This window comes from Chaetodon auriga, chromosome 11 (assembly GCF_051107435.1).
Source record: "Chaetodon auriga isolate fChaAug3 chromosome 11, fChaAug3.hap1, whole genome shotgun sequence".
Taxonomy (NCBI): Eukaryota; Metazoa; Chordata; class Actinopteri; order Chaetodontiformes; family Chaetodontidae; genus Chaetodon; species Chaetodon auriga.
In genome coordinates, this window is record NC_135084.1 from 732891 (window position 1) to 748268 (window position 15378).

Consider the following 15378-nt stretch of genomic DNA (forward strand, 5'->3'; position numbering starts at 1 on the left):
CCAAGTGGAAGAAGGTATAAAGAAAATAAAAGTGGGCCCAACACTGAGCCTTGTGGAACCCCACAAGAGAGAGGAGCAGTGGAGGACACAGAGTCACCAAGGCCGACACAGAATGACCGGTGTGATAGGTAGGACCTGAACCAAGCCAGCGCCTGACCCCTGATGCCCACCCACTGCTCCAGGCGAGCAATTAGGATATCATGGTCCACTGTGTCGAAAGCAGCAGTTAAATCTAAAAGGACAAGAATTACCGAGTGACCAGAATCAGTAGCTAAAAAGATGTCATTAAAAACCCTTAAGAGTGCTGATTCTGTGCTGTGCAATGTTTTCAAACCAGATTGGAAAATTTCAAGAATGTTGTGGTCATTAAAAAAGTCAAAAAGCTGAGAATAGACAATCTTCTCTAAGATCTTTGATACGAAAGGCAGTTTGGAAATGGGCCTAAAGTTTGCCATAACAGTGGGATCCAGTCCAGGTTTTTTAATCTGTGGCTGCACAACTGCATGTTTAAACTGAACAGGAACCACCCCTGATGACAGACTGCTGTTAATAATACTGAGTAAGTAAGGCCCGAGAGTGGGGAAAACCTCTTTAAAAAGTTGAGGAGGAACAGGATCATTGGGTGAACCAGATGGTTTTAAACCCCCCACAATCTCTTGCACAAACGCCAGGTTCACAGGCTCAAATGAGTCAAAGACAGCAGAACAGGGGAGAAACACTGAGGGGTCAGAGGCTGAAGGTGAAATAAGTGCTCTGGTAGAAGAAACTTTATCAATAAAAAATCGCAGAAAGTTTTCACACACAGGGGGAGAGGGCTCAGCTCCCACAGTCTGTGATGCATTCAGGGTAGAGTTGATCACTTTGAACAACACACGAGGTTTGTGACAGTTAGAGACAACAATGTCAGAGAAATATTTCCTTTTTGCCTCTTTCACAGAGGATTGATAACGACGCCAACAATCCCTCAATATTTGAAAAGACACCTCTAGTTTATCTTTTTTCCATTTACGCTCAGCTCTGCGACACTCCTGTCTGACACTGCGGGTTGTTTCATTCAACCACGGCTCAGGTTTAACTTTACGCTGCCTGCTCTTTAATGGGGCAGCAGAGTCGATGGCAGACTGGCAAGAGTGAAAAAACTGAGAGCAAAGAGCCTCTGTGTCAAGGTGTGCAGGATCAGTAGTGGCGCAGATCTGACTGAAAGCAGACGAGAAGTGAGCGGCAGTGGAAGGGTTAATAACCCGGCAGCTGCGAACAGCAGCGGGAGGTTTAACAGAGTTAAAACACACTGCGGCTTCAAAAAGTACAGGCATATGATCAGAGAAATATGCTTCTCAGACTTCCAGATTATAGACAGGCAAACCAAATGACAAAACAAGATCAAGTGTGTGTCCCTGTACATGTGTAGGGCCCAATACAGATTGTACGAGATTAAAAGAGTCAATGAGATTTAAGAAATCCCTCGCCAGGGGGTTTTCCGGGCAGCACACATGAATATTGCAGTCACCAGCGATCAAAACTCTGTCATATTTCGGCATGGTATCAGCCAGGAACGCAGAAAAGTCAGTTATAAAATCCCTGTTGTATTTTGGAGGTCGATAGACGACAGCACACAGCACCGTGTGAGGACATCCCAGCTCAAACAGGCTTAATTCAAAGCTGGCGGGAGCCGATGACAGCGATATTTGTTTACATTTGAAGTGGCTTTTAAAGACACTTGCAATTCCTCCTCCTCGACCAGATGTCCGTGGAGAATTAAAATAGCAACAGTCGGCAGGTAAAAGTTCTGTGAAAGCACTGGACTCACCAAGGCTCAGCCATGTCTCTGTGACAAAAAGGAAGTCCAGATCACGCGATGTGAAGAAATCCTTCAGGATGAATGTTTTATTAGCAAGCGATCTTGCATTAACCAGGCCAAACCTGGCTAGGGCTGGTGGGTCAGAGCGAGCCGTTGACAGACACTGCTCGCGGAGAAGCTGCAGGTTCCCTGGGTCGGCTCCACGCCAGCGTGGATGAGGAGGGCAGGGGCCGCGGGGGAGGAACAGGTCATCCAGGCCGGCCACCGGTACCAAATAGGCCGCGACAGGATCCAGCCAATGTCAGGAGATACAGAGGCGAGGCACCGCTCCAAATCCGACACGATCGGGACGCATCAGCGCGACCCTCAGCCTTACCAAACGGCCGCCACGCTTACCGCGCCTGCGGTGGCGTTTTCGCCGAGGGAGTGGCGCTGACGTGCGGCAAAGGTGTGCCGGTATATCCGAGAGGAACGGAGGTAGAGTTCGGTGTCCATTATGATCTAAGTTGACCAGACCTGTAGTGGAGGTTCTCAGATCTAGCAACGTTTGGCGATCATACACCAGCAGAGAGTTGACTTTAAGTGCAGCAAGTGTTACAAACAGTAAAAACACACACAGCATACGGAGCGGCTGATGGCACGCCTGAAACACTGGTGCCATCTTGCATCTAATTTGAAATCTGTAAGAAAGATTTCTGCAGATGCAAGAGAGATGTCCTTTTTTCAAACACTTAATATTTTTGATTTGTTATCAGGGTACCATCTGGCTGTTGTGGTGGGTATGATGTTATCAACACAGAAGTTGATTTTTTCTGTCATGCATGACTCCAGCTAGTCATGGAGTTGATGTCATCTCCATGGATTCACAGAGTACATCCAAGTCTGTGGTTTCAAAACACTACTTCAGTATCTCATTTGCTTCTTGTGACTACCTCTTCATGGTCCTTGTGGTCACCAGCCACTTCTGAACAATGGGTGTGTATGTGGGGGTGAGAAGTACCAGGTTATGATGTGGTGGGGCAGTTGACAAATTGCTGAAAAATTGGAAGTGTAGAGGGAAGTGTGGTTAAAATCTCCAGAAACCATCATGAAAGTGTTAATGGTCAGGCAGTGACTGAGTTGATGACATCCCATCCATTGCATCAGCTGACAGCAGGATATAAACAGCAACAACAATGGCACATTTGAACTGTCTTAGCTGATAATATTGGACGCAGACTCACTGCTAACAGTCCTGGCTACCGAAATGCCCAGGTCCAGGATTGCACCATCTGTTGTTGGGGAAAACACTGAAATCTCCCTTCTTTCTTCTTACCACTTTCTCTGCAATCTGTGTCAGCCCATACTGTGTGAAAGCTGGCTACAGAGGCGTTCTTATTCACCAGGGACCTCGCATTCCCCATAACAAACAATGGAAAAAATGGTTTGTATTGCCTCCTCCTCACTTTTCATATGGCAGCAGCCCTGCATCCTTGCCATTTCCTCTGTAACTGGTCAAGGATTTGGGGTTTCATACAGAAAAATCCAAGGACATCCAAAATTTGGATGAACAGCAGCCTATATTATTATTATTATTATTATTATTATTATTGTTATTATTATTATTATTATTATTATTATTATTATTATTATTATTATTATATACAAATTAAATAAGATTGGATTAGATTAGATTCAACTTTATATGAAAAACATGAATAACACAAGCAAAGACTACACAAGTAATGTCAAAGTAACATTGCAACTGTATTATTGCACTGATTCAAGGTAAGCCCAATCTAAATATTACAGTCTAAAGTAAACTTTAACCGTTTTGCACTGTCCCTACTAGGTCATCCTATTTTTTTCTGTTTCTTTAACTGTGAACTTAAATTCATTGCACTGTATCACCAAGTCAAATTCCTGTGTATATCTTTTCACTATCTGGAGCAACTCAGTCTGTGCATGCTGTGGCACAGTAGCCTTTTGTATTCATAGACTAGCTATCTATCTATCAAGGCTGAGTGTCCAGCCCACAACACAGTCAGTTAGCACTATGGGTGGGACAATGAGTGAGACTGCAGAATGGTGACTGCAGACAGAGAGAACTGTATCAGAGCTCTGAATACATACACACAAGTACATTTATATGTATTTACAGTATTAGATTAGATTCAACTTTATTGTCATCGTCAGAGTGCAACACAGACAACGAAATGCAGTGTAGCATCTAACCAGAAGTGCAAATAGGCATATCATATCAAAAAAAAAATATATAAATACACATAAGTAGTGCAAGTGACATGACACGGTATGTGAACAGGTGACGTGCAACAGGTAGTAAGTGGCAGTGCAGTAAAAGTAGTAAGTATAAGTGAAAGTATGTGTTTATGTTGACAAAACTGAAAATAAACTTAATTTAAAAAAGGCAAACTCATTTAATGAATCACTTTATTCAAATTCAATTCAATTCAATTTTATTTATATAGCGCCAAATCACAACAGAAGTGTCTCAGGACACTTTCCATCTAGAGCTGGTACAGCTGGTACATCTACAGAGACCCAAAAATTCCCTCATGAGCAAGCACTTGGCGACAATGGTGAGGAAAAACTTCCTTTTAACAGGAAGAAACCTCAGGCAGAACCAAGCCCTGGGTTGGTGGCCACCTGCTTCGTTGGGTAAGAGAGAGAGCAAGAGACAGACAGACAGACAGAGAGAGACAGACAGAAATGCAGTCACAGTAGCGGTTGCAGTGGATGTCAGGCAGGGCTATGGCAGGAGACGTAGCTATAATCCACAATCCAGATTCAGCCACTATCCATGGGAACCTGTGAGACGACAAAGCGCAAAGACTCCGGGGAGGAAGCTAAGTTAGTAACACGCTTTGGTAGGACATGAAAGGATGGAGAGGGAGAGAAGAACAAAGGAGCTCGGTGTATCTTTGGAGGTCCATCGATGGTCTAATCCTATAGCAGCATAACTAGGGGCTGGTTCAAGGCAAGCTCGAGCCAGCCTCATAACATTTATCAAAAAGGAAAGTTTTAAGCCTTCTCTTAAATGTAGAGTAGTAGAGACAGTGTCTGCCTCCCGGACAAAGACTAGAAGATGGTTCCATGGGAGAGGAGCTTGATAGCTAAATGCTCTGGCTCCCGTTCTGCTTTTGGAGACTTTAGGGGAATACAGTGTTCTAGTCAGGTAGCAAGGTACTATGAGCACTTTGAGATAAGATGGTGCCTGACCATTTATGGCTTTGTAAGTAAGGAGTAGGATTTTAAATTATATTCTACAGGGAGCCAGTGCAGAGTGGCTAATATTGGAGAAAGATAGGACTTTATTGATCCCACACTGGGGAAACTTAGTCCTTACAGCCAACAGGTTACAAAAAGCAGGCACAGTGGCATAAGGGGTCAAAAAATAAAAATATAAAATTATTCAAGATACGGAATACAAAAAGAAACCAACTATGTATATGTACGTTTTTACAGATTATAAAAATAGTAAAAGCCAAATAATCCTACAGCCGTAGAGAAGTACTGTTGCTAGTTATGAGAAAAAGTAACTACTGACAAGAAATGTATTCCACTTGAGAATACTATCGTACTTGAGAAAATACTATTTCCCTTGAGAAATACTGGGTTTATGTGTATGCACTAATATATGCAGTTTATAAAAATACAGTTGCCAATATGGATAATAAATAGTGTTATTGCACAGTTGAGAGAAATACACAACTTAGAAATTGTACCAGGTGAAATGGATAAATGTGAGCAGATATTAGCATTAGAGCATTTATTAGCATTGAAACAGTAGTGCAAAGAAAAAGTGGGTATGATATAGAATTGAGAAAGACAGCATCCATACAGTGCTACATTACATGATGCTGGAGTTAAACAGTCTGACAGCTGTTGGGATGAAAGACCTGCAGTAGCGTTCTTTCTCACAGACTGGATGCAGCAGCCTGTTACTGAAGGAGCTGCTTAAGCCCCCCACTGTTTCATGCAGGGGGTGGGATGGGTTCTCCATGATCGATGTCGGCTTGGCTGACATCCTCCTCTCACCCACCTCCTCAATAGTGTCCAGAGGGCAGTCCAGGACAGAGCCAGCTCTCCTGACCAGTTTGTTAAGTCTTTTTCTGTCCCTCTCAGAGCTCCCACAGCCCCAGCTAACCACGGCATAGAAAACTGCAGATGCCACCACAGAGTCATAAAATGTTTTTAACAGTGTCCTACATACTACTAAGGACCTCACTCTTCTTAGCAGGTGCAGATGACTTTGGCCCCTCCTGTACAGGGCATCTGTGTTATTTGTCCTGTCCAGTTTGTTGTTTAGGTGAACACCTAGGTATTTGTAATCCCCCACGATCTCAATGTCCAAGCCCTGGATGTTCACTGGTGTAGTCTGTGGTACGTTCCTTCAGAAATCATTTACCATCTCCTTCATCTTGCTGGCGTTGTGGTATGTGCAGGTGGTTCAGTCCACACCAGTTGACAAAGTTGATTACAACCTCCCTGTACCCCAATTCGTTCCCCTGTGATACATGTCCAACGACGGCTGTGTCATTAGAGAACTTTTGGATGTGGCAGCTGTCAGTGATGAGTCTGAAGTCCGATATGTAAAGGGTGAAGAGGAAGGCACTGTCCCCTGTGGAGTCCCCGTGCTGCAAACTACCATATCGGACATGCAATCGCAAAGCCTCACATAATGTGGTCTGTTGGTGAGGTAGTCGATGGTTCATGCAGCCAGGTGGCAGTCTATGCTGGCACCTTACAGCTTCCCCCTGATCAGTGATGGTTGGATCGTGTTGAAAGCACTGGAAAAGTCAAAGAATGTGACCCTCACCATGCTTCCAGTATGCTCCAGATGGGAAAGATATCGACTGAGCAGGTGTCTGACTGTGTCCTCCACGCCGATGCTTGGATGATATGGAGACTGTAGGGGGTCCAGCTCGCTGCCCACCAGGTGACGGAGGTGGTTGAGTATAATTCTCTCCAAGGTCTTCATCAGGTGGGAGGTTAAAGCTACTGGCCTGAAGTGGTTGGGCTCCCTGGGGTGAGCGGTCTTTGGGATTGGAACCACACAGGAAGTTTTCCAAAGGGTCGAAACTCTCTCCAGACTGAGACTCATGTTGAAGATATGCAGGAGGATCCAGCAGAGCAGATCTGCGGAGTCCCTGAGCAGATTGGAGCTGATGCCATCCGGGCCTGTAGCCTTCCTTGCCTTCATCCTCCTGAACTCCTTCCTCACCTGGTCAGTCGTTATGGAGAAGCTGGGGAGGTGGCTCCTGTAAAGTGACATGGGGGGAGGTGAATGTAGTCTGAGAAGTGGAGCGGAGGGAGGTTAAATGGTGTGAAGAGGGTGCTGTTGGTGTCAGGGATGCTGTGAGAGGCTGGGAGGGGATGTGGAGAAGCATAACTAGGAGCTGGTCCAAGGCATAAGGTCTGGACTCCGGTGGGTGGTGGGAAGAACGGGGGGTAGAATCAAATCTGTTGAAAAGAACAGGTTCATTTGCTCATTCCCGGTCTCCAGATTATGAAATATGATCTCTCATGAGTCTGGTAAACTCAGCTACCTGAGTTTACTGGAGAGCAACGAATTTGGGCAGCCTGATAGTAAGGAATTGCAATAATCCAACCTGTTTCCTGATAATGTTCCCTAAAGGAAGCATGTTTTATTATCTTCTTTTTTAAGGGGGCAACAAGTGTCAAGTGTCATACGCAATTAACCTGTAGCACTATCAACCAGGTAGTCAATTTGGGTGGGACTAAGGTTAGCATTGAAGTCGTATAGAGTTGTATAGAGACATGGCATTGAATTAAATGCTAATGCAATCATATCCTTAAATTTAGCTACAGCACTGTCAGACAGGAGTCTGGTATAAGGATTTTTGCCTACTGGCGGGTAGTCTGGTAGTATGAATTTAAAAGTTATTAAATGACGGTCCTATAAAAGAGGATTCTGTGAGGAGACTATGAAGTCTTCAATTTCAATGCCATATGTCAGAACATGGTCGAGGGTGTGGTTAAAACAGTGAGTAGGTTCATGTAAATTCACAGTGCTAAGGCTGTCATTATCAACGTCGACATGTACATTAAAGTCACCTACAATAATTACTTTTCACAGGACATTATGAGAGGAGAGACTTAAATGTGTCAGGCTTCAACAGATTTTCCCAGTTTAAAAAAAAACAAAAAAAAAAACAGCATTTACTGGATAATGGAAACTGGTTTTGTGACTCCTGTCGTGTCATGCAATACCGTCAGTGCAGCTGCCGTGGCCTGAAGTCCATTGTCGTCTCCACAGTTTTGAGTGTGTTCAGCTCCAGGTTGTTCTGACTGCACCAGAGGACCAGCTGTTCAACCTCTTGTCTGTATGCAGACCAATCACTGTCTTGGATGTGGCAGATGGCCGGTGTGTCATCTGCAAACTTCAGGAGTATAGCAGACAGGTCTCCTGAGTCATGGGTGTAGAGGGAGAAGATCGGGGTGGGGGAGCACACACACTTGGGGATGGCTCCTGTGCTGATGGTCCAGGTGCCGGATGTGATTTTTCCAGCCTCACCTACTGCTTCCAGGAAGTCTGTTGTTCACTGACAGGTGGAGGCTGGCACAGTGAGCTGGGTTTTGAGAGACCTATAGTTGATAATGACTTGCAGTTTTCTCCACACTGATGAATCAGTGTTAGCTGAAAAGCTGTCCTCCGGCAGCACCTCTTTGTTACTTTAATCTCCTGTTATTGTGTGTTTCTGGCTTAGTTATACAGGATTCTGTCCAGGCTTCTGTAGGCCTCCTCCTTAGCCTGGCAAAGCTACCAGAGTTTACCGGAGAGGCATGGTTTACTGTTGTTGTATGTGCAGAAGTCACGGTCATCACAGTGCTAAACAGTGAGTTTAGCCAGATCTGTTGCAGCAGCCTCAAAAACATTCCAATCAGTGAAGTCAAAGCAGGCCTGTTGTTCCAGCTTTGCATCAGTGGTCTGTCTTTTCACAGTCTTACCTACAGGCTTAGCAGATTTCATTTTCTGCCTGTGGGATGGAAGAAGATGGATCAAACAGTGTTTGGAAAACCCCAAGGCTGCATGGAGGACAGAGTGGTGTGTGTCCTTAAATATCGTGGAGCAGTGGTCTGGTGTAATACTGTCCCTTGTGGGACACTTAATGTGCTGTCTGTATTTTGGCAGGTAATGGATGACATTGGCTCTGTTGAAGTTCCCAAGAACCATTAGCAGGGAGTCTGGATGTTTCTGCCCCACGTTAGTCACCTTGTCAGCAAGATGTTGTAAAGCCTTACTAATGCAAGCCTGAGGTTGAATGTAAACACCGACCAGAATAAACAAGAACTCCCACAGTGAATTAAAGAGTTTACAGTTTGTGGATAGGGTCTCTTGATGAGGGCTGCATGATTACTCCAACTATGTGATATCTGTACACCAACCTTCATTAATGTAAGAGTAGACTCCGCCTCTCCTGGTTTTCCCCAAAAGCTCCGTTACATGGTGAAAGCCGAACAGATGTAACGCAGTGTGTGCTTCCTGAGCCAGGTTTCAGGCAGACCTGCAAGAGTCCATGTTTGTTCTGTTTCCATACAGCTGCTCCTCCAACAAGAAGTTCAGAAAAGCTCTCGTATATTACACATAGTCACCATTAACTAGCTGCTTATTAGCATGCATATTAGTAGCATATTGGCTCTTTCTTAATCATTATAAAGCACTTAATATATTATTTTGCATGACCATATTCTACAGTTACTTGGCCAGTAACAAAGAGTCATCCCTCATGAATTATGAACTTAATAACCTCACCTCAACCCTTATAACCTTTACACCGTAACCCGTAACCAAACAAAATCAAATTATTTTGGTCATGTATCAACTAGAAAATCCAAGCAATCTGTTTTTTCATTCTCCAGTGTGAGACATTCAATCTGCTTTTCTCTGTTTTTGTATCATGGTACATTGAATATCTTTTGGGTTTTGAATGGTTGGACAAAACAAGAACAACAAAAACATTTGAACATATCACCTTTGGTTCTTCACTTTTTGCCATGATTTGTGTCCCCTTGTTCCCTTCAAGCAGCTGTCTTCCCAACAAAGCTCACTTGTCATGCACAATAAATATGAAAGATCTTGTCCTGGTGCTTTTTTACTTTTGCCCTGCAGGATCAGTTCGTTTGTTGTATTTTTGTGCAACAGTAAAATCCTGAAGACCTCTGACCCCCTGTCTTGTTCCCTCAGTGGCAGGTCCATCTACCTCTCTGACCACCATGTCCCTGCTGGCTAAGAATACACCGTCACGCTCTGAAATGACCAAGGTCCAGCAGCAGGTGAAGGTGAATGGAGCGTCCATGACAGTGCTACGGAGGGAGATGCAGGAAATCCGTGTCAAGCAGCTGGAGCAGCAGAAGCAGCTCCAGGACCAAGAGCAGAAGCTGCTTGAACAGACCCAGGTGATTGCTGAGCAGAACGCCCGCCTTGCTGAGCTGGAACACAAGCTCCGTGAACTGATGGACAGTAGTGCTGCTGCTATGGGGGAACCCAGGTCCAGCACAGCTGTCCCCTCCACATCCAGTGGTGCTGCTGTGTCTTCCACTGTTGCCAGCACATCTGGTACTGTGTTGGCAAGTGGCAGCATGGCCACAGCATCTCTAGCCAGAGAGCCAGAGGGCGAGGGGGTGTCTTCACTCAAACGTATCAGAAAGAGCTCAGACCTGCCACGACAGTCCAAACGGCTACGCAGCAAGAAATAAGAGACTCTGTGTGTCATTTAGTTGGAGTTTTGTTTTTGATTTCTGGTCTGACTGATCACACCTTATCCCCAATTCCCTGCATCACTTATCACCTGTACTATATGAGATGAGTCAGGAGTATCCTTGTATGTTTTGCTGTACAAGTGTTTTCTCCCTGCTCTGTACATGGGACTTGTTAACAAGAAGAAATATAGAATATCATAAGACTTATCCCTACAAAGCCACTTAACTAAATCAGAGTATATGCAGGTGGTTGGAGGTGGTTTCTAGAAGACTATTGGAGGTTACATTAAAATGACTGTACAGCTTTTTAATGTAGATAATTTTCTAAGAGCCTTAAATGTTTGAAAAAAAATTGGTTGACAAATCAGAAAATCAGATGGTTGGTGAATTTGGTTAACAGAAGTCACATTGTGTTATTAATGCAGTTTCTTTTCCTGAAATAAAATCTACCAGATAATTTATTTTGGAAACACACAAGTTGTGACAGGCCATAAATTACAACAAAATAGAAGTTGCATGTTATTGGTAATCAGTGATCTCCTTTCCATTTTCACATGGGTAGGAAGTCATAATCCAGAAGCATTAATTTCGTTCACAGTTTCCTCTTCGTAACTTCAGTTAAGTGCAATAAAATCATCTAACAAGTAATCTATATTCCTTGCCAGTGGCCGGTTTGGTCTATCCAAAGTTGCTGCTCAGTTCAGTTCAGTCTAATCAGTTCTTGAATGACCATAGAAACAAAGAATGGGATCTTAAAGAAAGAAATGGGCAGTCTTCAAGCACCATTACTAAAGTGTCACCTGCTGCCTCCTCCTTCCCTGTTTGGCAGAGGGTGCAACATGAAGGCAGATGTTATTTGCAAGGGGACTTATCTTTCCACTGTACTTCAGCAACCACTGATGCATATCACTTTAAACTTTAGAAATGCAGAGGTGATAATTACACCCACAGCTCTCCTGTGTGTGAAAACAATAAATTCTGTAAAAGGTTTTCAGTGAAAGCAGACTGGTGTGCTTGAAAGTACCTGTGGCCCATTGAACCAGCTATATGTCAAGTTTTCTCTCTTTCTTTATGGTGCAAACTCCAAACTAAACAAGTTTGTTTGATACTAAAGCTGTGTTGATGTTTGGTTGCACCATGGAGGCATAAGGTTAATCTTAACTACTCTGGTGTTAAGTCCAAACTCACCAAATTGTTGTCACAGACAGTTACATTTTCACTTCATGTAGCCAATCAGTGAAAAGCACTATTGTTAATGCAGTGTTTATTGTTATGCTTTCTCTTGTGCCCAGTTGTCTTTTTTCATTTTGCTATGCAATACTGAAGAGGCTAATGCCTAAAAACACAGCTAATGTTAATATTTTGCCAGACAACAAGAAGACATGTACACTAGGACAAAGCATTATGATTTGGAGATAACTATACAACCTCAATCTACAGCAAATGCAAAATAGCAACAGTGACATTGAGTGATGAAACCCTTATCTACAACATATAACAGTACCTTATTAATAGGCAAATGAAATTGCAAACTGTTAGAAATTCGTAGTTGTAATTGTTAAGTTATCTGATTCTATAAATTTGTTTGCCAACACTAGGAGTAGATGTCAAATGTAGTCAAGTTACCAGCATTCTAGCCCTATAACATAGTGTACAGCTATGTCGATGTTAGTTTGAGGACTGTTACAGGAGTAGTTTGTGTACTATTACAGAGAATTTGTTGCTGATGCAATCAGTCGGTATAATTCACTCCTCCTCATCCCAGTTATCCCATCTTTCAAAACAATGCACTATGCCAATTGCTATTTTATGGGAGACAACACCTATTAAATGGTAGGTGTAAAATTTAAGTTGTAACTTATGCCTGCATTGGAACTGCTTTTACTGATGTAACCCCTTAATCTCCGTCCTTAGAAATTCCATTCAAAAAGGCTATGTTTGAACTTGCACATAGCTGGTGCAACCTAGTGCTGATGTTCATGCTTCTCTTTTGCATGAGAAGTTACTGTATGTACTGTGTAGAAGACTTTAACAAAACTGTATAACTGCTCTCCTACCATAAGCAATGTTTGGCATCTTTCCTTTGAGGGTCATACCCGTGTTTTTACATATGGCATCTTATTTACTACAATAAGGTACAGTTCAGTACAGTTGAACATTACACTGGGTGTTAGTTTGTGAATGTGTTGTTCTACGTTCTGGACAGCCTTGATTTCCATTCATTTCACTGCAGCAACTTGCTAGTGACTTGCTTCTGCCAAAATCAGTTTATCAAAAGAGAAATGCAGAGAAATTCACAATCCTTCGTTTCATACCAACAACTCCTAGCCGAAACCAATTCAGTTTATTTGTATCATGCCAAATCACAAGTGTCCCATGATACTCTCCATACGGATCATGTCTAAACCAAACTCTTTATTGTACATAAATCCAACTGTTCCAGTTTCCCCATGAGAAAAACACTCGGCGAGGGCAACAATGGAAAAATAAATAAAAAATCTTCCTTTTAACAGGCAGAAACCTGAACAGAATCTGGCTCTGGGAGGGTGACCATCGGCCTAGACCAGTTGGGTTTAGAGAGGGAGAGAGCAACATGCACAGCAATGAGGAAAAATAATGATAGCAGGTATAATTATAGAAATATGACTAATAAGAAAATAGTATATGAAATGTGATTAGTATTCATATGTATTAGTATATATACAGAAAAGCAATAATATCAATAGGATAATAGTAGAAATGTGACTAATCAAGCAGGACCACAGCAGTAGGCGCAACCATGATCGATGGGAACCTATGAGATGAGAAAGCACAAGGACTCTGGGGAAGAAGCCACTTAGCATGTTTTTTCAACATAAATGCATACAGATGGAGAGGGAGGGGAGGAGAGAGGAGCTCAGTGTACCATATGAAGTCACTGGCAGTCTAGGCCTTTAGCAGCATAATAAGGGGCTGGTCCAAGGCAAGCCTGAGCCAGCCCTAACTATTAGTTTTATCAAAGAGTAAAGTTTCAAGCCAACTCTTAAACGTAGAGAGGGTCTCTTCCCCCTGGATAGTGACTGGAAGTTGGTTCCATGGGAGAAGAGCTTGATAGTCTAAGACCCTGGCTTCATTTCTACTTTTGGAGACTTTAGGAACCACAAGTAAGCCTGCATTCTGGGAGCATGGGGTTTGGTGAAAGGGCACTCTGAGCTCTTTGATGGTGACTGACTGTTTAGGGCTTTAGAGGCATGAAGAAGGATTTTAAATTTTATTCTGGATCTTACAGGGAGCCAGTGCAGAAAGGACTAAGTGTTATTTTTGAGTGTGACAACATTAAACCAAACTTCTGTTTCCAATGATGAAGACCTTGAGATGTGGTTGAATTCTCACAAAATAACCCTAAATCAAGGTCCACTAGCTAGCTGTTTTTCAGAGCATTCAGATGCATCTCTTAGCCTACAGTGTATGGAGTATGATCTATTTAAAAGGATGTGAAGTGTTTACATGGTTAAGTCTCAGATTGCTCCAATACATATCTGCTGAACTCACTCAGTGTTACCCTGAGTAATAATTGTAACAAATGGGAAGAAATTGAGAAAAACACTTGTAGCGTTCTTAAATGAAAGTAGGAAAAATATTTTAAAAAATATTATGTGTAATGATGTCCAAAGTGGGTTTGTTCACACAAATTACAAATGTGCCGTGTAGATTTTGTTTTTTCTGTTAGGGATATGTCTTTCAGAGTTCTGCCTCCACCCCAAAACAAGGGAAGTGAGTTGAATTTTGCCTAACTGCATGGATAGATACATCAGAGGGAAGTAAGAAAATATGGCATCACTTTTTTTTTTTTTTTGGTGACTGGTTTGCAGTGACAGTAGAAGGGTGCTGGAAATGTTACAAGTTTGTGCTCAACAAAATAGCTCAGAGTAAGATTAGTTTCCACAGCTGTTATTTAAAAAGCATCTTTTACTCCACTGTGCAATGGTACTTTTACCCTCTCCTGTACAAACTCATCTCTTGCCTTGTGAGGCTTGGCTAGCTGTGAGCCCATATTGTGGCAGCACTTTTGTTTTCTTTGTTTGAAGCTTTTCTGCTGTTTGGTTGACCTGAACCCCTTGTGGCATGAACCTTTGGTAAAGAAACTTTGGAAATGCAGTTCACGTCTTGATGAACACTAGCGTGTATTATAATGACACACAAGATGTAATCTAGTGGCTTAATTTGAGACTGCGTCTCAGTTTAGAAAAATTGACTGTAATCTTCATGTACTTTAAAGTGTAGATTGTGAATTATTTCATGTATGTATACCAAGAAAACTATCTTTTGATTTGGCCAAGTTGGGGCCAACTGTAAGGTTTTGTTGCTCACTTTACTGTTACAAATGTACAAATCAAACCTATTAAAGTTCAACCTAAGTTACCCACATATCTCTATGTTTACACCAATTACAAGCTCTATTTTTACAGGTAATGTTCTGCATCTTCAGTCACTTTGAGTTAATTTGTACTTTTTAGAGATTAAGGGGCAGTCAATGATTTAGTTTTTCATGTCCATCTTAGTATGGTAGTGTGCTAACATTAGCAGCTGTCTAAATACAACTCAGGCTTATGGGAATGAAATTCGTTGAATGTTCAAATTCAAATTATTCACATTACACATTATCATAGTCATAGATAGTTTATATAAAAATAACAATTAGTGCTGCTGCTGACATCAGCTATTGTCGGAGCTCCTTATTTGTGAGATGCATCTTTATTTGTAAAGTATTTTCTTCATATTTGTAATTCTTTTGCATTCTGTCAATTTACATTTCTGCACAATACATACATTTTATCATCATACTTTAACATAATTCAACCATTTCATCATTTTGC

General features: G+C 42.4%; 1 protein-coding gene across 2 annotated transcripts in view; it reads left to right on the forward strand.

Moving 5' to 3' along the window:
- The window catches only part of fbxo28 (F-box protein 28), a 38156-nt gene extending 23233 nt beyond the window's left edge, over window positions 1-14923 (forward strand). For both annotated transcript variants that reach the window (XM_076742786.1, XM_076742784.1), the window contains one exon: window positions 10008-14923. In XM_076742786.1, the coding sequence (XP_076598901.1) occupies window positions 10008-10519 (512 nt within the window). In that variant the 3' untranslated portion in view covers window positions 10520-14923. The remainder of the gene's footprint in view (window positions 1-10007) is intronic.
- The last annotated feature ends 455 nt before the right edge of the window (window positions 14924-15378 follow it).